This window comes from Notolepis coatsorum (genome assembly GCF_963971535.1).
Source record: "Notolepis coatsorum genome assembly, chromosome: 4".
In the NCBI taxonomy this organism is placed as follows: domain Eukaryota; kingdom Metazoa; phylum Chordata; class Actinopteri; order Aulopiformes; family Paralepididae; genus Notolepis; species Notolepis coatsorum.
The window spans coordinates 39,638,886-39,664,239 of record NC_140168.1 but is presented as its reverse complement, the minus strand read 5'-3'; the positions used below and the strand labels follow the sequence as shown (position 1 = coordinate 39,664,239).

At 42.2% G+C, this 25,354-nt stretch overlaps 1 protein-coding gene across 1 annotated transcript; it reads left to right on the top strand.

Annotated features, from left to right (window-relative positions):
- On the top strand, positions 1 to 24,302 carry col8a2 (collagen, type VIII, alpha 2). The gene is made up of 2 exons (XM_084313591.1): positions 1 to 195; positions 18,523 to 24,302. Exons 1-2 carry the CDS (start codon positions 33 to 35, stop codon positions 20,424 to 20,426), a joined length of 2,067 nt encoding a protein of 688 aa, XP_084169717.1. The 5' UTR covers positions 1 to 32; the 3' UTR covers positions 20,427 to 24,302.
- The last annotated feature ends 1,052 nt before the right edge of the window (positions 24,303 to 25,354 follow it).

Here is a 25,354-nt window from a genome sequence, read left to right as displayed (position 1 = left end):
ACAGTGTGTGAAGGCTGGAGCCTGGGAGGCTGATGACCATGCTGTTGGCTCCCGTCTGTGCGCTGCTGCTGCTGGGGGGCCATGCTCTGGCCGGAGGCTACCCCCCTATGCCCCAGATGCAGATGAAATACATGCAGCCTATGATGAAAGGACCCGTCGGACCCCCCTTCAGAGAGGGAAAGGGACATTACATTGGTGAGTCTGTGTGTGTGTGTGTGTGTGTGTGTGTTACTGTTGGTTCATCTGTTCATCTCTTTTGTAACTCATCCTTGCGTGTTTTGTATACTATGCCCACCAGGGGGTGTAATGAGTCTCATTTGACTTTTCAATTCAATTCAATTTTAGCAATAATGCAGCTGTTGTTATTGCATTGCTGGCTTGCTTGCTGCTGTTAGACTGTCTTGATTTGGAAAGGAAATCACTTGTTTCTCAATAATATATACCCATGTATTTATTTTCTTTTAGATAAAATAAGAATAGTTATAATTTTATAGAATGTTTTACCTTAATCATATTGTTCTGTTGTGAGGAGGACATGTGGTCATGATTTTGAAACATACAGCACTGGGTGTTTCCACTATTCTATTTGATTTTAAGGTTGCAATTTGATTAAATGAATCTGTATTAGTCCTCATTCATCAGTTATGTTCTACATTCAGCCAATATTCACACACACACACACACACACACACACACACACACACACACACGCACACGCACACGCACACACACACACACACACACACACACACACACACACACACACACACACACACACACACACACACACACACACACACACACACACACACAAACACTGGACAACAGACCACCAGGTCAACTGAAATGCCTCAATGTTACAGACTGGTGAAGGTATGCTGGATAAGGGCAGGCAGTGATGAGAACGGGGGGTTTGTCTGATTAACCTGGATTTAACCCCATGCAGCAGCTCTGCACCTCAATAAAGCTCAGCCCACAGCCCTGATTGAAGGCATATGATTGTAGCTATAGATGTGCCTCCCAGCTTCTGTGTGGACTTCAGTAGCTTTGAAGGATCAGGGTCAAATACTGTGCTGGAAGTTGGGGTGAGGTGAGGAGGATCCATGTGTAACACAAACACTGTGTGTGTGTGTGTGTGTGTGTGTGTGTGTGTGTGTGTGTGTGTGTGTGTGTGTGTGTGTGTGTGTGTGTGTGTGTGTGTGTGTGTGTGTGTGTGTGTGTGTGTGTGTGTGTGAGAGCAATTTATTCTCATAAGGGAGTGAGAGAGAGAGAGAGAGAGAGAGAGAGAGAGAGAGAGAGAGAGAGAGAGAGAGAGAGATAGAGAGAGCAATGTATTCTCATGAGGGAGTGTGAGAGAGAGCGAGAGAGAGTGGGGGAGAGGGGGGAAAGGAGAGAGATGTAGGGAAGAGGGAGAGGAGAGAGAGATGTAGGGAGAGACAGAGATATAGAGAGATGGAGGAGAGAAAAGAGAGGTAGGGAGAGACAGACAGAGAAGGAGGGAGAGGGAGGGAGAGGGGGGGGGGGGTCTGTCGGTTGATGCCAAAAGCAGGTATGAAATAAGGCACAGATTACAGCACGTGCTTTCAACAGGAAATCGCAATGTAATTATTAGAGAATTAACTCTTACAAACGACATCTTTCCCAGGGTAGAAGTGTGGCTGTGATTACAATCGCTTACATGTGTTACGCCGTAAACTCAGAACGTAAAAAACTATAGGGTGAAGCGAAGGTCTCCCTTAACCTTTTACAAACAGCAATTTAAACGTCACGTTCCCCGACGTTTCACAGCACAACCACTGTTATTCACGGGGCAGGAACCCCACGGTTTGAAAAAATAAAAGATCTATTTCAACCATAACTATTTGCGATGCAGACCACATCCCGGAGTGTCCAAAGCAAGATAGTCGAGACAAGAATGCAGACGCCACGCACAGAAACACGGCGTCCTCCTCGCGACACACGGCATCGCACATGTGTTCACTCTCCACGTGACCCTCAGTCCCGGCGGACAGACAAATGTATTTGTGCACTAAAGCCGCTTTGTTTATTGGTTCTCCGCGGGCAGTAAAGGGGGCTCGTCGGGGGTGTACGTCCCCTCTGCCCCGTGGGCACGGCCGGGACCTGGCAGGCCTTCAGTAGGGGCCTGATCGAGGCCTGATTGCCCACCGTTTGCTGAGCTCCGCCGGGCCACTCCTTCCTCTCGCCATCTGGATGCTGTTACTCCGCTGGTTTTCACTGTTTCGTGAGAGGTGGAGGGAGAGAGAGAGAAAGAGAGAGGGGGGGGGGGTTTGAAAGAAATAGATGAAGTGAAAATAGAAGATGTAGGATGGCGAGGTGGGAAGAGAGGAAGAGGTAAAGAAACACACGTGCACACAGCTGGGCTCTGGAGGGGCACAAACAGGGGGGAGCTTATAAGTGCAAACTGAATTTTTTTTGTGTGTTTTCCTGTGCTGTCTGGTACTTTACCTCTTAATCAGCCTCTCTATCTCTCCTTTACTATATTTTGCAACTTTGCATCAATTATTTTGCATCAATCTGGAGGGGCACGTGCACACACACACACACACACACGCATGCATACAATGTAAAAATCATGATCACCACCCTACCCTATGGAACAAGCCTATAACTACCTCTAACCACCTATACAGGTTCTGCATCACTTTGCCATCCCGTGTCTTTCGTATACATTCAGAGGCCCCCCGGGCTTCAAAATAAATGTCCTCTCATGACAACCACAGACTCAATAACTTACCATGACACCGTGTTTGACATGTTCGGCGCATTCCGGGAGTTAGGATTCAAAGGATGTTCAGCGTGTAGACTGAAGAAAGGTTTTTACGATTCTCAAGAATCGCTCTCTCAAGAATAGCACATATTTGAACTTCCCATATGGAAAAGATGCATACAAATCTTACGAGATTTTTATAGGTCTAAACCCACATAATATGCTTCTTACAAGGAGCTTAGAGAACCTGCCATATGTGGCAGACCGACCAGTAATCTAATAGTATTAAAAGAAAACATAGATGAAATGAGTATGGTAAGGATATCTGAAGGCAGAAACTGTATCTTGCAAAAACGTCTGAAACGACAGTATATGTTTCTTACAAATCTTTTCTGTATAGCTTTGAGTTCATGCATGTCCCATACATAACTCGGTTAGGGACATGGGAAAGCATGATCCAGACTTTGGAATTTGGAAAGTGAAACCGGTGCCTTACTTTGAATGACATGCTTTTAGCCCCACCTTGTGGTCATAACAATGTAATGCATTAGCAAAAAATTTCAAGCATGCCATGTTATATACTTATCAGGAGTATGAATGAATGAATGAATGAATGAATGAATGAATGAATGAATGAAAACTTTATTTAACAGATTGCAGAATGGGTACAATACAGTACGGCTCAATACATACAATTGTTAAGGGGATGCAGACCTGAGAAAGACGTTTGTCTTGTTTCCATCAGGGTCCCCCATTTTCAATTCATATAGACATTTATGACATACATAACATACATGACATTTATGGCATAGGGACATATAGGTATTTAGTACTGATACATTTGTGACATAGGCGGTATTCAAATATACAGTACTGTTACCCCTAGATCCTGACAGAGTATATACATATGATGGGGAGGGGACTGTACATTAGGAGGGGGTGGGTGGGTGGAAGGGGAATATACATACGGCGGGGAGGGAATATATACATGCGGTGGGGAGGAGACTGTCTATTAGGAGGTGGTGGGGGTTTTGGGCATTTACGGTGGCCAGTTTCGAATTGCAGCCTCCCGTAGGTGCTCTTTGAAGGGCGGTTTTGAATGTGGGCAGAGATTCACATTCCTTTACAGCTTTGGGTAGGGCGTTCCACATTGTTGTGGCATAATTGCGAAACGTGTTTAGTCCCTTGTTTGAGCCGAATCTGGGTTTAACATGATTTGTTGAGCTTCCTCTGGTGTAGTGGTTGTGGTATTCACTGACCTTTGGGAAGTATTTTGACATGTACATGGGCACCCCGGTCGTATAGTGTATCTTGTAGACCAGGCCCATTGCAAGTTGCTGTACTCTGTCGTCTACTCTAAGCCATCCTAGGTTGGCAAAGTGGGCAGGGGTGAGGTGGGTTCTGGGGTTCAGGTCAAGTAGTAGTCTGACCAGTTTGTTTTGTGATGTTTGTAATTTTGTTTTAAGCGCCTTTGAGGTGCTTTGGTACCATGAGGTGCACGCATAGTCATAGTACCCTTGAATGAGTGCTCCTGCCAGAGTCCTCAGGGTATTCTTGTTTACCAGAGAGGAGATCCGGTACAAGAATCTAGTTCGTTGGTTGACTTTTTTTATTACATTGGATGCCATTTTGTCACAGGAAAGATTTGCCTCTAGGATGGAACCCAGGTAGGTAATTTCGTCTTTCCTTGTGACAATATTGTCACCCACTGTAACTGAGAAGCCGTCGGTCTTGCTGAGTTTGTTATTTGAACCGAAGAGAATGGACTCTGTTTTGCCCATGTGTAATGATAGTTTGTTATCAGCGAGCCATATGCAGATTTTGCCTAGTTCCGTGCTGAGGGTTTTTTCAACCTGCAATTTGTTCTTGTCAGAGACCAGCAGGGCTGAGTCGTCCGCAAACAGGAACAAGTTGCAGTCACAGGCTGACGACATGTCATTTGCATAAATTAGGAAGAGTAGCGGTCCTAGTATGCTTCCTTGTGGAACACCACAGCTCACTGTGAGGGGGGGGGATAGAGTACCGTTTACCTCTACCATCTATCAAAAGCCTTGCAATCATATTTATTAACATTTATATCACTAATATATGTGTCTTGCATAAACTTTGTTTCTCCAAAAACAGATGTTTTGAGATTTGACTATGTATTTTCCAATAGTTTGGCACACCTCCACACATAAAGGACATTGTAAGCCGTCAGTCACACAAAAAAAGAAAGTGTACTTTGTTTCTGAAAGTATACTTTAAATATATTCAGAAAGTATACTAGAGTTGCGTTAAACTGATACAACTTATTTAAAATGTTAGTCTTTTAAAAGTTGTACTTAAGATCTACTACTATATTGAAATTATACTTTTGATGTATGTTGGTTTAGAATTATGCAAGTGTAATCTAAGTACACTTAAAAAAAACATATTAAACGTATGTGCAAGCAAAGGTTACCACAAATACATCAATATATTTAAGCACATCTTATGTAAAATTGTTAACACACTAAGTAAAACGTAAGTGGTTTCAATTTAACACAACTTTAGTATGCATTCTGAATACATAAAAAGTATACTAAAGTATACAAAGTATTTTAAACAACTCTGTAACCTGCATTGCATCAGCTCCTGGTTGGAGACATGATGTCTCACACTTTAATACCTTTAGTTGTTGTCTGTGGAGCGTGATTTCGAAACCTAGCCGCATTTCTGGCAAGACGCTCTCTGATTGGCCGACACCTGTTTCTACACCGGTTAAGCTTAGGCACTCTTTCGAAGTTGGTTAAGGTTGGAGTTTGTCTTAGAGCATGGCGATAGAACACCAGGTAGGTTGCAGGCTGTTTGACGTGGAAATGGGCAAAGACACAGCTCGTCACGCGATTGGGCAAACGCGTCAGTGCCAATCAGAGAGCGTCTGCCAGAAATGCGGCTAGGTTTCGAAATCACGCGTCTGTGGCTCCTTGCCTGCCTCTCTCTGTCTGGGTCTCACGTCCCGTGATGATGACCGGGAGGATGCGACCCTCTCTGCGCCGCCCCTTGCCTCAAATAGATCCGCCATCAGCTCTATTTTTAATCTTTCAAAATGTTCAGTTGCTATTGCATGCACTTATTTCATTACACTTCTGAGTGCATGCTTACCAACTGTTTCGCCTGTTTTATTGCAACACTACTATCACCGACATCTAAGAAGGGAGATCCCCCCTTGAACGGCCCTTCTAAGGTTTATCTCCTCCACATTGCCTGTGGTGCATTTTTTCCTATTGCTAGGTTTTAGTGAGTTTTTCCTTACCTTCGTGTGGGGTGTTGGGAGTGTTGCATTTATTTAAAAAATGTTGGACTTTATGGTGTTTTTGTTTTGTTCTTGATTTATTGTGATGTTTCTTCTTGACTTGTTTAAAGAAGACGTGTCCGGCCCATGGGGACATTAACGGGCCTTACAAATAAATTTGATTTGATTTGATAAGCATGTGAAACATGTAAATGTCAAATGAGTACCAGAATTTGATATTCAGAAGCTGAGCCATAAAAGCATAATCTAGGAATATTTCAATGTACAGTAGAACCGTTGAACTACAACTAAACTAAACACGTCCCGTTCCCCAGACATACTAAATTCAAACTATACAAACATCCAAACACGTGCATCAAGTGTTGCTGTTATTATCTGTGACTGATTCATTCCTTTGCTTGTATTGCAAAGCACCAAACATTTTATAATACTAGTCTTGTTTGTGGATAGAATTTTCACAATGTCTCCTCACTCAAATACATAAAAAAGCATAGCCCACTGATTTATTTATAGGCTGGGGTTAGGGTTTAGGAGTGAAGGATTACAAGTGACAGGACTACCATAATCTTAAAACAACAACAACAACAACAACAACAACAACAACAACAACAACAACAACAACAACAACAACAACAACAACAACAGCAACAACAACAACAACAAGGTAACTGTAAATTGTTACTGGGGGCGGGAGTAATCAGATTGATCGATTACCCATTGGGATTAGGTGACTCAAATATTTGCATTCCAATTACGAGATTATATTTTACACAATTTAAAGCAATGTTTGAGGATACTGGTTCTGTACGATGAAATATTATGTCAAATTGGTTGTGATAAAAAAATATGTATTATGTGCATATAAATAAATATGAATACAAATACAAGTAAGCCCGATATGAATGACAGTTTCCAAAGTTTATAACTGAAATTTTCCTTTTGTAAATATACTGTGTATAGATGTTACATGTTTTATATATTCATGTTATACAAGAAAACAATTATCATTTCATAATTAACCACAATGTTAGGCACACTCGTTGTTCAAAATATATCTTATTGTTACCTTTTTTTCGGAAGATAAGAGCACATATGTCATGAGCAGGGATGAGACAAGTGTACATTCTATCCACAGTCACACCCACTACAGAATAGACTCTCTGAAAGGACCAATGTCACTGTAGGAAGGGCGCACACACAACACGTACTGTATACGTGCACAATTAATCGTTCCAGCAACATAGGCTTATATTAACCTAATGACTTGTTTTATTAGGTATTATAGTAGTAAGTCCTACTGTACAACATGACATCTTAGCGTGACATCTCATTAGTGTCAATACTGAACGACTGCATGCTTCGCTCTCAAGGCCACCTCCTGCTCCGTCTGCGGTCATGAACCAGGGGGGCAGCGCATTATCATTAATCTCCTAATAAAACATTAGAATAATAGAATGTACTGTTGCTGGAACGATTCATTACACACATATACACACACACACACACTGTGTGTGTGCGCTGTGCGCAGCTGCCTCACTAAGCTGTTTCTCCACTGGCTCTTACGATGTGTGCATTAACTCATTCAGCGCCAGGGGTCGCTGTCTACCTTCTGGGTAGAACGCCATCGCTGTAAGTCAATGGGGAGACTGCGAAACTTGCGAGTGCTTAAAATATATCTTATATTATAGCCATGGGTCTAATAACACTGTCGATTGTCAGTGAGTTGCTTCTGGTCAACATGCAAAAAACAGATTGTTTTTTCATCATTGTTTTTTCGCCTGATTATCGAATCTTCCTGAAATCAACACTAGATTATCGTTATTATCCTTCTTCATGCACCCATGAAATGGGGCTTAGCGGGGCGCTCGTTAGCGGGGCGCTCGTTATTATCCTTCCTCATGCACCCATGAAATGGGGCTTTTGTGCTACGGATTGCACGCGCGTACAGTATCCTCACAATATCCTGCATCAGCTGCTGCATCTTTAATAAGCTATAGATTTATATGAAATTAATTAATCTATTCTTAGTCTGGAATTCATTAATCTATTCCACTATATCCACACAATTGGTTTTATCTCATTTGCAGTGTGTGTAATGCTCACAATGCCTCATTGAGTCATGACTATAAATGCAAAACATAATTGGGTAACACTTTATAATAACACTCAGTTATAATACCTTTATAAGGTATTTGTAGATAATGAACTAATCATGAACAAACCATTTATATACATTCGTAAATTATTATTAAATCATTTATAACTATATTTGTATAACATTTACAGATTAGTTATACATTATTTATAACTCATTATCAACATTGTTTGTACTTGATTTGTTCATCATTAAATAATGTTGTTTAATGTGTAGTAACACAGTAGATGCTTTGAAAAATGGATATGAAAAAACTACTATACTGTACCTCCATTTATTTGTTTGTTCAACAAATGATTTGTAAAACAATCTTAAAATATCTATAAATCATTTGCAGATGTTATTGTGTGCCCTAATTTAAAGTGAAGACTATTCATCATTAACAAATAATAGTTTGTTTATTTGTGGACTTTTATGAATACACATGAAGCAATTACCAGACTTGTCTTTTCATGTTTAACATTAAGACATTCATAAAACATCCTTAAATCATTTGCAGATGCTATTGCTTGCCCTAATCTAGAGTGAAGACTATTCATCATTAACAAATGTCTAATACACCTTTTCATCACCTGTTACAAATGTTGTAGACAGCTTTCGGATCCACCCTTCTTTGTGACATCAAACAGTGACAGAATTAGGATTATAGATAAATGCAATTTTATTAACAAATTATAAAATACATGTGCACACATAACATATAGTGTAACCTGACACTAGGACCCAGGAGTTCCATGGCCAGGTATTGCCAGAGTATGTAGAGGGAGTATCACACGAGTGAGACTTCACGTTTGTTCCCATCTGTTTGAATGGAAGCTACATACACATTATACATTAGCAGAGCCAAGGAATTTGTGCTGCTCCACACTTTTAATTAAGGTATGAGCAGGCTAAACAAATTTTTTGTTGGTCAATCTATTCCATAATTTCCGACCTACCTGAACGCAGTTGGCTAATGTGTGCTCAGTATATGTATGTAGTATGTTGGCCGACGTGTATGCTACATGAGGGTAATAATTATTTGTATTTTCAGGCTGTATAGGCACCGATACAGCCTGAAAATAAAAAGTATTATTACCCTCATGTCATCATCACATACTGTACCACTACTGAGCATACATTAGGAACAAACACATCATTCAAATGTAACGTTAGCGCCCACCACATCAAGTTACTTACTTACTTACTTACTTACTTACTTACTTACTTACTTACTTACTTACTTACTTACTTACTTACTTACTTACTTACTTACTTACTTACTTACTTACTTACTTACTTACTTACTTACTTACTTACTTACTTACTTACTTACTTACTTACTTACATCAAGTACGTCTACATAAAATATAGGAGTTGTAGCTCGGAAATGATGGAATAGATTTACCAAGGAAAAGGTGTTGAGCCTGCTCATACCTTAACACTTTGAGTGCCGCGCTGTTTGGTTAATTTACCTTTAGAATGCCAGCCTTTCTAGTAATTTTTTTGTTTGTTTGCGAAGCTATGTTTGTGTTCTGTATTATAGCTGTAGAGACACGGTGTGGCCCATTGCGACAAACATTACTTGTAGTCCAGCATGGGAATAATAGTTTGTTTCCACACGCTGCAGTTTGTAGTTTATTACACGCTAAACATCGCGCATTTCCAAGATAATACAGTCTTCTTTCATAGATCGTGAGATAAAACACGTTATGTGCAATAAGCCCAAACCGTTATGGCTGATCCCCTGAAACCGTGAATACTCCCATATCAAAGGTATATGACTTGTATATATGTATTAAAACTATGATCACGTTTGCCGAGCATGTTTTTCGTCCGTTGAAACACAGAACTGTGATCATTAGAAAAACACATTTCAGATTAGGTCAAAAATACATAGAATGTACCTTACCTTAGCCAGAAGGTATTCCAAAAGAAGAATTCCAAGTGATCGCATCGCCATCGCGATTACCAGTGTATATGTCTATACACGTTTCGATGGTCAAATACGCTTATGCAATGGAATCCCGAGGCGAGGACGGTGAATTTCTGTCCCATGAGAAGGAGGGGCCACTCGCAAGGAGAAACTGAAAATGAAGCTGACTATCAGCCCAGAGCCCCATGCAGTTCAGACACGGGACGATACTGCCACCTGGTGATAGTCGATCCGAATGCAGTTCCACTGTGTCGGGACGTGCCTAAATGATGCAGATCGCTCTGGGCAACTGTGTAGAGATCAGATCAGATTAACACGTCCTTCTTAGTTAATGTTGAAATCGGTGAAGTAGCCTTTTATGGTGAAATGCACATTATAATTAAAATGCATAACTATCTTTGCCAGAAGTATGGGAATCCTGCAGTGAGTGGTTGTCATGGTAATTGTGACTCTGTGGCAGAAACCCCTGTATGGGTGCATTCATTTTAGATCTGACAATGCAGGAAAAGGTTTCCCATTAATTTGAAGGCGGATACCGCATGGGTTGCCGAAAATAACCGCAAGGGGCATCTGGCAAGGAAGTTAAACCCGATTAAACATTTGCCGTAACGCAACCCCTTCCCACGCTGTGGTGGCCAATCACATGAGCGATCAGAGTGTAAGACGATGGATTGGAGAGGGGGGTGTTATTCACAGCGACTTTCTGTAGCGATTTGTGGTTGAGGGCAGAGCAGTTTCCATACCAGGTGGTGATGTATCCAGTCAGGATGCTCTCGGTTGTGCCTCTCTAGAAGGCCTATAGGACCTGGGGCCCCGTGCTGAATTGCTTCAGCTGTCTGAGGTGAAAGAGGCGTTGTTGTGCTTTCTTCACCACCTGGCTGGTGTGCACGTCCCAGATGAGGTCCTCTGTGATGTGAACACAGAGGAACTTGAAGCTGCTGACTCTCTCTCTACAGCAGACATGTTGATGTTGATGGGGTCCAGTCTTTCTCTCCCTCTTGTAGTCCAAGGCCAGCTCCTTGGTCTTGTCAACGTTGAGGGAGAGGTTGTCAATCTCTTAGGCTGTTTTGTTTGGTGATTAGGCCTACCACCGTGTGTCATCGGCAAACTTAATCACCATGTTGGAGATGTGTGTGGCTACACAGTCGTGGGTATACACAGAGAGTAGAGGAGTTGTGTTGTGCTGTGTTGAGGGTCAGAGGGGCTGAGGTGTTGGGTCCCATCCTCGCCACCTGGTGGCGGTCTGACAGGAAGTCTAGCAATCGACATGCAACATTTCAACACACAATCATGGCCCAAAATGTCAGACACTAACATAACTTTGTTGGAACATAGGACTCTGTGGATCCGTATGTCCGTCAATGCACTTACTTGTATATTTATTATTTACAGCTAAAAGGTTTATTCAGGATCCTGACAGAAATAAGAGACATTGACTCTTAAAATACCTGCAGTGGCAGTGTCTTCATTGAAGCCTGCAAGTATATCCAGGGCACTCTGTTCATTGCTGCCAAGCTTCAGTCAGTTTTGACGATGACTCTGGGTGAGAAATTAAGGAATCCTGTGCCATCTGCAGAATGGAGACGAAATAACAAGACTGGCATGAGGCCAAGAGAGCCAAGGCTTGTTTATATGAGATGTAGTGGAGAGGCGCCACACACACACACACACACACACACACACACACACACACGCGCGCGTGCGCGCGCACACGCACGCACACACACACACACACACAAATGAGACAGCAACAAGCAGAATAAGTCAATGTCATATTTCAACCAAATAGCTCCCTAGACCTGCGGACATCTCTAGAAACATGAATGAATGAATGAATGAATGAATGAATGAATGAATGAATGAATGAATGAATGAAAACTTTATTTAGCAGATTGCAGAATGGGTACAATACAGTACGGCTCAATACACACAATTGTTAAGGGGATGCAGACCAGAGAAAGACGTTTGTCTTGTTTACATCAGGGTCCCCCATACATCCCATAGCCTGTCCCTGAACTGGGGACCTTCATTTCACTCACTTTTGACACACATTTCTTACACATAGACACACGTATATTCATCATGCTCCACCCCTTTTAATGTAAAACGGTAGCAAGCACACTTTAGCAACTTAGCTGCTACCACGTTAACCGTGCTAGTGTGTGTAGTAGGCTGCAAGCTAGCCTAGCTTAGCACAAATTAATGGAAGCTGATACGGACCACTAGCCTAGCTTAAAACTCTTGGAGAGGTGTTTTTGGGCAACAGCTAGGTCGCTTCCATTCATTTGTGCTAAGCTAGCTTGCAGCCGGATAGCTTTCTACTAAACGCACAGAGAGGAAATCGGTATCTATGTTGGAGAATGTTGGTGTGTTCCTTTAATGTCATAATGCATAATGCCATATTGCTTATGCTTCAGTGACCCATATGCCCAATGCTAGGACCCCTGCAATAGATATAGGCTACAACAGTGGTTCCCAAAAAACTAAGTACACCTTTTAAGCGGGGGTCTGGGGGTCCCCCCGACTTCATTTCCTGCATTCTGGTGCAGGAATTTTTTTATTTGTACCCTTTAAATGCCAGTGTTTGTGATGGCATCACAAATTATTGTTAAAAAACAGGCTAGCATATATGATTAGCAACAATGGATTTTGTAATGTCAGATTGAAAATAATACAATCTTTTATTCAACTTCAGCCCTGATCATAACACCACATATTCATTTTATAATTCTAACCCTTTAAATGCCAGTGTGTGTGATGGCATATATTTGCAATATATCAAATGCAAAGTAGATGGGGGGTATTATTACAGGCTAGCATGTGTCAATGATTAGCAACAACACTGATTTTGATGGATTTTTTGTTTTTTATAAGGGTCCCGCCTCCACCAATCACATGCGGCTCCCTTTGTGTGTGTGTGTGAGCAAGAGAGAGAGAGAGATAGTTCTCCAACTTGTGTGAGTTGCACTGATCTCCTGGTTGTTCCCCACCTAGGTTATCTAACTATTGCGTCGCTGCAACTAGAAACACTGGCCTGGCCTGCTTCTAAGTTCAGTGGCCTGACTCCATAAAAGATCTTGGAAATCGTTTTTTCTTTTTTTTAATCATCTGGCGACCCCCCAGATGAAGTTGGACCATTTCAACAAGGTGATATAAAATGCTTCTGAGTAAGTCAAATAAAATTACATGATGTACAGCAACAACATAAGCTCCTGCAACTCTGTGAATAATCACATACGGTAGCCTACCTCAAGGGGCGTTCAAAGCAGCCATGCAAGCCGCCGCAGGCACAACACTGGGGGTGCCTTTTCAACCGGAGGACTCGGCGCGGTGCACATTGTGGCGCAGAGCACAACACTTGCTAATTAACATTAATTAACATTAGCCTTTTGAAAGGCCACTAACTGAAAACCAGCTGCTTTGTCCCTGCAGCTTTAGATGTTTGGTAATAAGGATACCACAGGCTTGATCAAAAGCTACAACTGGCTTAAATTGATGGACACTTCACTACAACTTGTTGTTGTACTGCTGTAAAGGAAGGCAGGTGTTCCAAGTAGGGCTTGAGCGATTTATTTTTTTCAGGTCCGATGCCGTTACAGATTATTAGTAACCAACCAAAGAGGCCAATAGCCGATATTTGTGGCCAATATTCAGCTGCAGAAAATGTGAACGTTTTTGTGCCAAAACGTACAGTAGCACAAACCCTAACACAAACATGCTTTTAAAACAACATGTGTTTATAGAATACTATGTAACACATGGAATATTTGCAGAATAAGCGCTAGTGACCTTTGTTTAAAATGACTCAAAGCTTAGTTTGTCATCCACAATTGTCCCCAAATATTTGTACTGGCTCACCACCTCTACCTGTTCCCCATTTATGAATGAATGAATGAATGAATGAAAACTTTATTTAACAGATTGCAGAATGGGTACAATACAGTACAGCTCAATACACACAATTGTTAAGGGGATGCAGACCTGAGAAAGACGTTTGTCTTGTTTACATCAGGGTCCCCCATTTTCAATTCATATAGAGGGTAAGTGATTGGGAGGGGGGGGGGGGCAGAAGCAGTTCATCAGTGAATGGTTTACAATAGTACAATTCCTAGCAGAGTTTATCACTCAAAGGATTTGTCTTGTTGACAATTGGACCATGGCAAGTCTCATGCAAATCTGATGATATGTCTGGACTCATGCTGGCTCACACAGTCATCAGTGTACAAAACGGGTGAGAGAACGCACCCTTGTGGTGCACCGGGGGAAGACTTAAAGGAACACGCCAACATTTTGGGAAATTATCTTACCGTCTTCTCCAGAGAGAGACAAGATGATGGATACCCGTTTCCTCTCTGTGCGTTCAGTAGAAGGCTATCTGGCTGCATGTTAGCCTAGCTTAGCACAATGAATGGAAGCGGACATGACCGGTTAGCCTAGGCATTGTCCAACTAAGACCTCTCCTGAAGGCTAACCGGTCATGTCCATTTCCATTCATTGTGCTAAGCTAGGCTAACATGCAGCCAGATAGCTTTCTACTGAACACACAGAGAGGAAACTGGTATCTATCTTCTTGTCTCTCTCTGGAGAAGACGATAAGCTAATTTAACAAAATGTTGGCGTGTTCCTTTAAGGGCACTAGAGAGAGCCCTATTTACTTTCACCCTCTGGGAACGGTCAGTTAAAAGGTTCATAAGCCAGCTTACCGTGTTCATAGCCAAACTCCATAGCCAAGTATAAGACAATTGAAAGTAACCTAGCATAAGTTTGATTACCTTCTTGGTGTGTCAGGGTGAAGTTTAAGGAGGGCGATGGTGGCATCATCCCCGCTCTGTAAGAAAACTGTAAGGGATCAGGTTTTTAGTCATCGTCAGGATCTAATTTCTAACAGTCCTCTCAGAAGAAGAAGCCTTCATAGTCAGAGAAGTAAGGGCCACAGGACGATAGTCATTGGGTAACTTTGAAGTCTTAACCTTGGCCGCTGGCACTACAATAGTTTCCGTATTTTTGGAACCTCTCTCTGAAGAAGTGAGCACTGGAATATAAAAGAATATAAAAGAAAGAATGCCACATAATTGCCTGGCACTCTTTTTCAGTAGCCTCGAGGCCAGGACCTTTCCTCTCCTTACTGTACACGAGAGATTTTAACTATTTTTCCTCATCAATAATAATGCTCAATTAATTAATTAATTAATTAATGCTTAATTAGGCTACATTTGGGCAGGCGAAAGTGGCCCAATATTTAATTTTGCTCATATGTGACTCAGATCTGTTTTTTCCACAACAGTGTGAAGAACAGAAATCACATGGAATCTGTTTGTTTTTTTTTCAATTTGGATTTGGGCCACTTTGATATGTGATCCTAAATCAGATACAGGTCTGATTTCTTTACAGTCATGCGACTTTCATGTGACTTTTACGTCACACTAGATTGACATTTGTCACAAGTTATGACGTCCATCTTCGTTATTGTTCATTTGTGCATCCTGGGTCAGTTCAGGAGCGTGACACTGGAATCTGATATTGGCCACATTAAAAAAGAAAAAGTATAATAATGGTAACAGCTAAACAAAATAAATCAGATCTGAGCATTAAGTCAGAATTGAGCACTAAGGCTTGCAGTGTGAACGTAGCCTCTGACTACTGTCATTGGTGGTATGGTTGGCCCTGTTCATGTGTGGATCATATCTTTGTCATTTCAATGATGCATATCTGTTACATTGCGACTGCATTCTCTTGATGTTTCTCTGTTTCCATAGTTTATGGTATTGGCCAATATTTTCAGAAATGCAAGCTGGGGCCACAATGAGACATAAAAGGGTGTCTCAATAAGCTAACTATAGAACATGAAGGACAACCTTCTCTGATCGTGATGACTGTTAACTTCAATTAACTGATCAATGTTCCCTGGATACTCTTTTGCCATATACTGGTCCTCGCATTGAACAGGAGCGTGTGACAGACTGCACAATGCAATGGCAACTCACACAAGTCCAGACTGGTGCAGACACTATCGATGCAAATTGCTCTGAGATACGTTATGAATCATTAACTATTAAATTACAATGGATCAGAGGATTAAAAGAGGGGTGAAACACTGAAATGAGGGAGATGAGTGTTTTTTGCCTGTCTACATTTGAAATCCACTGCAGCAGTGGAAATCGTGTTCTCTGTTTGACTTGATGACCTGTTGAGTTCATGTCGGAAAATAATTTGTTTTCTTTTGGTCTGGCACAGTCAAAGAGAGTTCAGTGAGCCGCTAACATTAAGTCGTCTAACTATATCTTTGAGATGTTACATCAATCAAGTGAGCGTAAATGAATCCATGCTGCGTCATGGAGCTTCTGTCTTCAACGGCACCTCTCATACACTCACAGAGTGTTGTTTGGCTGTCTACCCATCATTTACATTCATGAGTCAAAACTTGGGAAACTTGGGAGCAGTGACACATTTCTCCATGGACAGCAGAGCTGCAATCAGCAGACACACAGAGAGAGAGAGAGAGAGAGAGAGAGAGAGAGAGAGAGAGAGAGAGAGAGAGAGAGAGAGAGAGAGAGAGAGAGAGGCTGTAGCTGCTGTCCATGGTGCTGATATGAGTTGAGGAGTGAGCTCTGTGGAGAGGGAGTACAGACATGCTGCAGCCTATTGTGAATTGTGCAGAATGGGGATTTATTTATCCTACAGATCGGTCATCACACCGTTTATATTTCATAATCTAGATGCCTGAGCTTAGCAATTCTGGTATAAAAATTATTTCCTATATTAATCGAGAGCACCTACCTGTTTATTTCATTTAACTTTCACCTGGTGTGAACACAATTGTTTGTGTTTTTTTTAAGTTAAGGTTTAATAATAAGGGAGTTAACAGAGTTGAAGCACATTATTGCAGATAAATATATACTGTTTGTTTCAAAGGGGGAGCAACCCACGCTCCAAATATAGATATACTGCGTCAATTATGAGCTTATGATGTCCGTTGATGTAAAGCATGTTCTTGTACACAGTACACACACCAATGTAGGTCAGATCTCTAGCCATGCAATGTAATATGAAGAGTTACACGCAGGAAGGGTGTTACTGGGCTGAGAGAATGGAACAACAGGACGGTCAATAGACGTCACAGTCTCTCATGTTATAGCATTCCACTGACACTGTTACAAAGCATTTTGTGTGTCTCCATCTATGTGTCTACTGTCTCACTGTGCTGCAGAGAGACCCTGTTGTGGTGACTGGTCTCTCTCCACTGGGAAGGAATACTAGGGAGGCGGTTCATGATGTACAGGGTGGTTCTTTGATTTAGTGGTCTAGCTCCCTCTTGGTTGAGTCTCATAGTAAAAGCATGTGATTGTTCCCCACAAAATGAAATTGGAGGGGGGGGGGTACAAGGGATCAGTCTCAATCCGTCCGTCCATTTACTTCGTTACACCAGTGGTCCAATCTTGATGAAACTTGAAGGGTGTGTGTGTGGGGGGGGGGGGGGGGGTACACTGATTGGCCCAAGGGGACGATACGTCATTTAGAAAATGCCACTAATTGGCCCAAGGAGGTTTACTACTTCCTGTGTATCTCAGGCATCACTGTTCTGATTTGAATGATTTGATGCTGATTTCAGGAGATTTTGTATCGCAGGCACCACTGATCCGATCTTGACAAATGTTTGGGGAATAATGCGCCTTGCCACCGTGTTACCACATTTACTAAAATTACTGCTCTGGCCCAAGGGCTACAATTACTGGTAAAGATTTGTTTGACAAGAAAGGTTTTAATTGACAATGGTTTTGGTGCACATAATATCCATCTATCCTTTTGCTACAGATTTGCCTTTTGAGCTATCGTTGTACACCTTATATTTGAACATTTTGTATTTCTTGAGCTATCGTTGTACACCTTATATTTGATCATTTTGTATTTCTTGAGCTATCGATGTACACCTTATTTGATCATTTTGTATTTCTTGAGCTATCGATGTACATCTTATTTGATCATTTTGTATTTCATGAGCTATCAATGTACACCTTATATTTGATAATTTTGTTATTCTTGGGCTCTTTGTGTCCTCCTTATAATTATTTGATAATTTTGCATTTCTTGAGCTATCAATGTACACCTTATATTTGATAATTTTGTTATTCTTGTGCTCTTTGTGTCCTCCTTATAATTATTTGATAATTTTGCATTTCTTGAGCTATCAATGTACACCTTATATTTGATCATATGGTTTTGACCTATCAACATTGAACTTGGTACATCATGTAAGAAGAATGAGATACGCCTATAGGCTACTACATAAGCTATATTATAATATCAAATAATTACCGATTACCTCATTTAGATAAGCCAATTAAAAAACAAGAAAACTAAGTCAAATCAATTGTACATAATCACAGTTGGTCAACATCAGTCATCTGTTGCATCTTATTAAACTATTTTCTTTCCCTTTTTCTTTATAGATATGCCACCGATGATGGAGGTGAAGGGGGAGCCAGGCCCCCAGGGGAAACCTGGACCCAGAGGGCCCCCTGGGCCATCAGGACTTCCAGGAAAACCAGGACTGGGGAAACCAGGTCTCAATGGTCAGCTCGGCCCCCAGGGCCCTCCAGGGTTTCCAGGAATGGGGAAGCCGGGGCTTCCGGGACTTCCAGGAAAGTTGGGGCCAAAGGGAATGTCAGGGAATAATGGTGAGGTCGGTCCTCGTGGAGAGCCAGGCCACAGAGGTCTTCCGGGACAGCCCGGCCTCCCTGGCCCTGCTGGCCTCTCTCTGAATGGGAAACCTGGCCTTCCTGGCATCAGGGGCCCCCCCGGGGGCAGAGGAGAACCAGGGCTGAAGGGTGGCCCCGGTGGACCTGGAGAGCGTGGGCTAAAAGGAGAGAATGGCAATGGGAAACCAGGCCCTTCAGGAATAAGGGGCCCCCCAGGGTTGAAGGGCCTTCCAGGGCCATCTGGTGCTCCAGGTATCGGCAAACCAGGACCAAATGGGTTGCCTGGACAGCCTGGTCATAAAGGAGATCAAGGGCTCCCAGGAGACCTAGGAGAACCAGGAGAAGCTGGGTCTCCTGGTCTACAGGGCCTACCAGGGCCAGTTGGGCTAGGCAAGCCTGGAGGAGATGGTTTGCCAGGAGGACCAGGTCCACTTGGGCCAAAGGGCGAGTCAGGGCAAAGGGGTTCTCCTGGCTTTCCTGGGGCTCCTGGCTATGGTAAGCCTGGCCTGGGTGGACCAAAGGGGGACAAGGGTCATGGTGGATTGCCAGGGCTTCCTGGGGACAAAGGAGAACCAGGAATGGAGGGCCCAATAGGTGAATCAGGCCTTGATGGAATAACAGGACCCCCAGGACTTCAAGGCCCCATGGGCCTCCCAGGAAAACATGGAATGCCTGGACTAAAAGGAGAGTTGGGCCCCCAGGGGCCTCCAGGGCTGCTAGGAATCAGAGGTGACCAAGGCCCCAGCGGTCTTTCTGGAAAATCTGGCATCCCTGGGGATAAGGGCTTCCCTGGTCCTAACGGAGCAATCGGAAAACCTGGGCAGAAAGGTGAGGGAGGGCATATAGGCCTGCCTGGAAATCCAGGTATGTTAGGTGTTCCAGGGTCTAAAGGAGAGTCAGGGTTTGTTGGCGGCCCAGGGCCCAGGGGTCAGTCAGGTATCCCTGGTCTACAAGGGCCTTTAGGTCCCATGGGGCCACAGGGTGTTCCAGGCTTAAAGGGCGAACCTGGAATGACAGGGGTTCCAGGGCTGGGTAAGCTGGGAGATAAGGGAACTCCAGGTCCCCAGGGTCCTCCGGGGAAGCCAGGTACCTCTGGGCTCAACGGCAACCCAGGCATCCCTGGCCCTCCCGGGCCACCGGGTCCTGCAGGAAACGGCCAAACTGTTGTGGCAGGGCCAACGGATTCACAGCTGGAAGGGGGTGAGGTGCCAGGGGACAGGAAGAATCCTGTGTTTAGTCATGGTGCACTCTCGGCCTCTGTAGCGCCAGCCTTCACTGGTATCCTCACCACACCCTTCCCGCCCTCTGGCATGCCCATCAAGTTCGACAGGACCCTGTACAATGGGCAGAACGCCTACAGCCCTGCCACTGGCATGTTCACTGCTCCTATGTCTGGCGTCTTCTACTTTGCCTACCATATGCACGTAAAGGGAACCAGCTTGTGGGTGGCACTGTATAAGAACAATGTGCCAGCCACCTACACCTATGACGAATACAAGAAGGGCTACATGGACCAGGCATCCGGTAGTGCTGTGCTGGAGCTGAAGGAGGGCGACCAAGTGTGGGTCCAGATGCCCTCGGATCAGGCCAATGGCCTCTATTCAACCGAGTACATCCACTCCTCCTTCTCAGGATTCCTGCTATGTCCCACATAACACTGTCTTATTATTCACACACGTCACCGCGATGGGCACCTCGGAGCAGCCCAGCACCCAAAACACCTGCAGCCATAGTAGAAACAAAACACCCATAAAAAAGGATCATCATCGTTGCCATCTTCCACATCAGCCTCACCCTCAACAACATCAACTAAAGAAAAAAAAAACTTTGTGAACAAAAGATGAAAAGATTTAAAAGGCAGGGGAAGAATACTTCTATGCTGTGCTCTGTGTTTTGATGTCTTTCAAATGTCTATTTTGGTTTGTGTTCAATGTTGTTGTTGTTGATGTTTTTTTTTTGTTTTTTTTAGCTTATATTATTATAATTATTATGATTGTCATAATTTTATTATTATTATTTTGTCCTCGTCATCATTTTTGTTGCTGTTTATCGGATTCAGACTATTAAGTGCCTTACTTTACGATGTGCGCGTAACAGACCTTCCCATGTGACTGCACATCCTGCCCATATGCTCTGACACCAATAGGATGACATCACCAGACCCCGGGGAGCTGATTGGTTCCCCTGGCCGCAGTCACGTCCTGTAACAATACCCAGTGTATCACTATTTAAATCTCAAATGGCAAATATTCACATGTAAGCAACAGCACACTTAACATACAATATCATATTTTGAGCAACAAAACAAAGAACAACATCTTCAATGTCAGAGTTATTACAATTACTTTTCAGTGTGTTATCAGTCAGCCCTTGTGGTATTCTAGACATTTACTACATTAAGTGCAATGGTGCCACATCATACTAGCACAATGATCATGATTATGAATGCTTTTAGTTGTCTCATAATTCACCAGTGTATCTATTTTTAGAGTGGAGTAGAGATATCATGGGTGCTCATTTCTGTCAAATGTAATATTGGAATCACAGTTTCTGAATCCAGAAACTGACCATTTAGAGTCATGGTTGTCTATGTGATGAGTAACTTATTGCTTCGTTCCAAGTCCTCTAAAACCCGCAAAAATAGAAACACAAGCCACAAACAAACCAAGTATCATAGAACTATTAAAGCTTGCCTTACTGAAAAGCATCAACGACTTCAAAATACACCACACAACTACAATGACCCGTTTTCACTTCAAACATGGATCAAGGAATACATGATCGTTAAATGTTTATATACCATACGTTAGTACATACTGAGAGCAATTGCGAATGGACAATATGGGCTCAAATGAAGCTGGATCGATGGCCTAAGCAGAGGGTCTCGATGTGGTGGGGGATATTTTCCTCCCCCCTGTGCACTGCAATGTCCATCATGTCACGGCAACCCCTGTCGTGAGCTGTAATCATGACATCACTGCTCGGAGTGCTCGCTAATGCTTTACTAGCCGTCGAGAGATCAATAATGTACCGAGCGAGCACTCTGTGTGATGTCACTGTTTAGAACATCCTACTCCGACCACACATACCGCAATAGAATCTGTGAAGATGCTGTAAGGTGTTCTGTTAGGTTTGAGAAATAGTATCGGGAACCCAATTTTAAGTGAGATATAGTCACCTTGTTCTTTTTCTTTGGTGCTAGTGTACGTCTGACTTTTTCTGTTTGTTGTCAGATAATAGCAGTTCTCCATTTAATCGCCAAACATCACAACCACAACCAGAATGACTAACTTGTGCTTATTTTGTTGGAACATCCCATAATGTCAAAGACAGGATGTTTTCAGGGCTTTTTTTCCTTCTTTTTTTTGTATAGTCTCAAAGTTGATGGAATTGAGTATTGATCTCCATAATCTCCGTGAATAAGTAAAGGGACTGACTGAGGCCTACAGGTTGTGAAATGTAGGTTGCCTAACATTTAACATGCCCCTGCTAGATTTCTGGTAGAAGAGGCGGGCCAGAGGTGAGAGTGGTTTATTTGCTCTCCCATTCCTGTTGGTTGAAGCAGCAGTCGAGTGAGATGCATGTTGTGTGTGTGTGTGTGCTTGTTTATGCTCTAGTATGTGTGCCATTCTGTCACTGTGTGTGTGTGCGTGTGTGTGTGTGTGTGTGTGTGTGTGTGTGTGTGTGTGTGTGTGTGTGTGTGTGTGTGTGTGTGTGTGTGTGTGTGTGTGAGCGCATGCGCGCACATGAAGACGTGTGTCTGTGTCTGTACGATATTTGTGTCACATTGTCCCTGGCATTCAGGTTAGAGTCATTAAAGCAAGGATAATGTTAAACTCGAGTTATCCCAAAGCTTAGCAAGAGCGTCCAATCTGGTCAATGTTCCACAAGAGACATGACTTTGAGATGTGTTTCTGGCCTCCCTTGTGAGTTTATGAGAAGATCACAAATGGCTTTACAGTCCAACACTCTATAAGAAGTGTTTTTTTTTGGCAAAGTAAGGGAACAAGTTGTGAAAATAAGATGATACATGAATGTAATGACTTTGAGGACGGCGAACAGGTGGAAAATAACACAACTGAGATGAAGAAGAAACGTACATTTATAGACATGAAGTACTGACCAACACTGTGCGGGTTATTTCGCCATGGTTTCAAATCAGTAGAGTATCGTCGTGCAATAATTCCATGTTGTAGGCTACCGGGTTACAAAATTAAAGAGACCTAGGAAGCGTAGAAAAAGCTTCATTCTGAGTTTTTTTTCTTTTTTCTTTTTATCAAAGGCTGCAGTGTCAATGAAGTAAGGGGAGAAATCACGGCAGTGCTGATGGCGAAGGTTTCAGGTTGAAAATGTTGCAAATGTAATAGTGCCTTTAGGTGCATCACTTCAAAAAGGACCACAATGTAAGTTGCATTGTATGGTATGTACACATGATCGATAATACAAATGCCCTCCCAAATGCGACAATATCAGCACACTGAATCTAGGACTACCCTACACGTTCATGGTCACAAGTCAAGTGTATAGGATTGTGTCAGACATTGACCTTTGCAGTCGGAATGAATGTATGCTATTGGATTGATTTACGATAATAGCGATAAAGTGACTTTTGATGTTCATTCAAATCAAAACATGCTGTCTCACTGTACACAAGGAATGAGGATTTAGACTTGTTCTGGACAACAACACAAAAATATATCAAAAGTTTAGGCCTAATCAGTATCTATGTAATGCAAATAATGCATTCGTTCTGGCCCTATCTGTCTCATAACATGGACCTAGAAATCTGTTTGTGTTTCATTATTGTTGTGTAAGTCTACTAGACAATTCAAGGCTTGTTCTTGTTGTGTACTGTATGTTGCCTTTTTTTTGTCTCCCTCATTCAGATGTTTGAAATGGCGATTTTAGTTAAATGTGGCTATTACTCTCTGTTCTTTTATCTTATCATAGACAATGTCACTTGCTTGCAGTTTGCCGTGTGTGCAACTCATTTATCAAGTGTCAGTAACATCCATGTACTGTCTCAATCACAAATTGCTTTTGACTTGTTTTCTGGGTTTTTTTCTTGACAAAAAAAGAAGAAAAAAAAAGCCTCGCTTCGGTTCTTAAGGGATATTTGTTTGTTTTAGTTTCGATAAATACAAACGGTCATTCCCATTTGCACATGAAATTAATGAAGATGTATTTATACATTTGTGATAATTTAATAGGAATGCCAAAACCGACCACCGAAGCCTAGAACGTATAAATGGTATTTAACAGCATTGATGAGTTAAAAGCATTTACAACATGTAGTTAGCATTCTAGCATTGTTTGTGAAGGATTATTTGTTGACCTTTATTTTCTATTTGTGTATGTACAATGTATCAACTTATAGGATTTTTGTCTTGTACATGGCTATTGCGTGCACTCTATGCAATAGAATTTGGGTATAAAATGCACTCTTTTTGATTGAAAATGTTTTTGTCTGCTTATACAAAATCTACAGTACTTGATTGTATTGATACCACATCAATAAATACTTTCTTGTATATCGGTCTCAAGTCTCTAATTAAACTTTTCACAATGATAACTGTGTCCATGCCGTGCAGAGCAACAAGGCAAAAACCATAGTATTTCAGTCGTCCTGTAGCTCAATGGGTAAGAGCACTAACGCTGCCAGGGTTAGGGGTTCGATTCCCACTGGGGCCACCCAGGCAAAGCATACAGCCTATGCCCTTGTGGCATTGTAAGGGTCTTTGAATGCAACTTGTTAGTCTTCAGAAAATAACAGACCTCACTTCTAAAAGAGAACTGTTCGTAATCGAATCTATGTAAAAATAATTGGAGTGTAGCCATGATAATTCATTGTCACACGTGCCAGGGACTGCATTTGGCAAGGTGAATGCAGGTAACTCAATGAACACTAGAGGGAGATGGCTAATTTTGCATCTGCCCTGGGCTTTGACCATTACTTTCAAACTATCTGCTCTGGTAATTTTTTTTTTTTACATACAATTCATATTGATTTAAGTTTCCAATCTTTACCTCATCTAAGGGCAAAACGGTATGCTTGGAAAGTGACTGTCCATAGAACAAGAGTACAAGATAATAAAGAGCTGTTGTTCATTATAAGCAATGTAAACAACGTAAATGATACTGGTTGTACTACTAGTGTGTAACCGATAAGAGGTTATTCTATAATGCCCCTTTATCTGTGGTTATTATTAGTAGGTCTACACAAACACACACATATATGTGACCACACACATATATATATATCCTATTCTGTCCTGCCTGCTGTCTCATCCAGAATCGACACGGAATCAGGTATATATATATATGTATATATATATATACCTATATATATATACCTGATTCCATGTCGATTCTGGATGAGACAGCAGGCAGGACAGAATAGGAGAGGTCACATATATATATTCTGTCCTGCCTGCTGTCTCATCCAGAATCGACACGGAATCAGGTGCTGGAGCAGTAGAGTGTGGTTTTATTCTGTATACAATTTGGAACACACAACCACAGCTTGTAAGGTACAAAACAGCATTGGGTCATCTCCATCAGCAAGGTATTCATGTGTGCTGAG

Coding starts and splice junctions, on each gene's coding strand:
- col8a2 (XM_084313591.1), top strand. CDS start 33: ATGACCATGCTGTTGGCTCCCGTCTGTGCGCTGCTGCTGCTGGGGGGC. Junction 196..18,522: donor GGGAAAGGGACATTACATTG/GTGAGTCTGTGT, acceptor TTTTCTTTATAG/ATATGCCACCGATGATGGAG.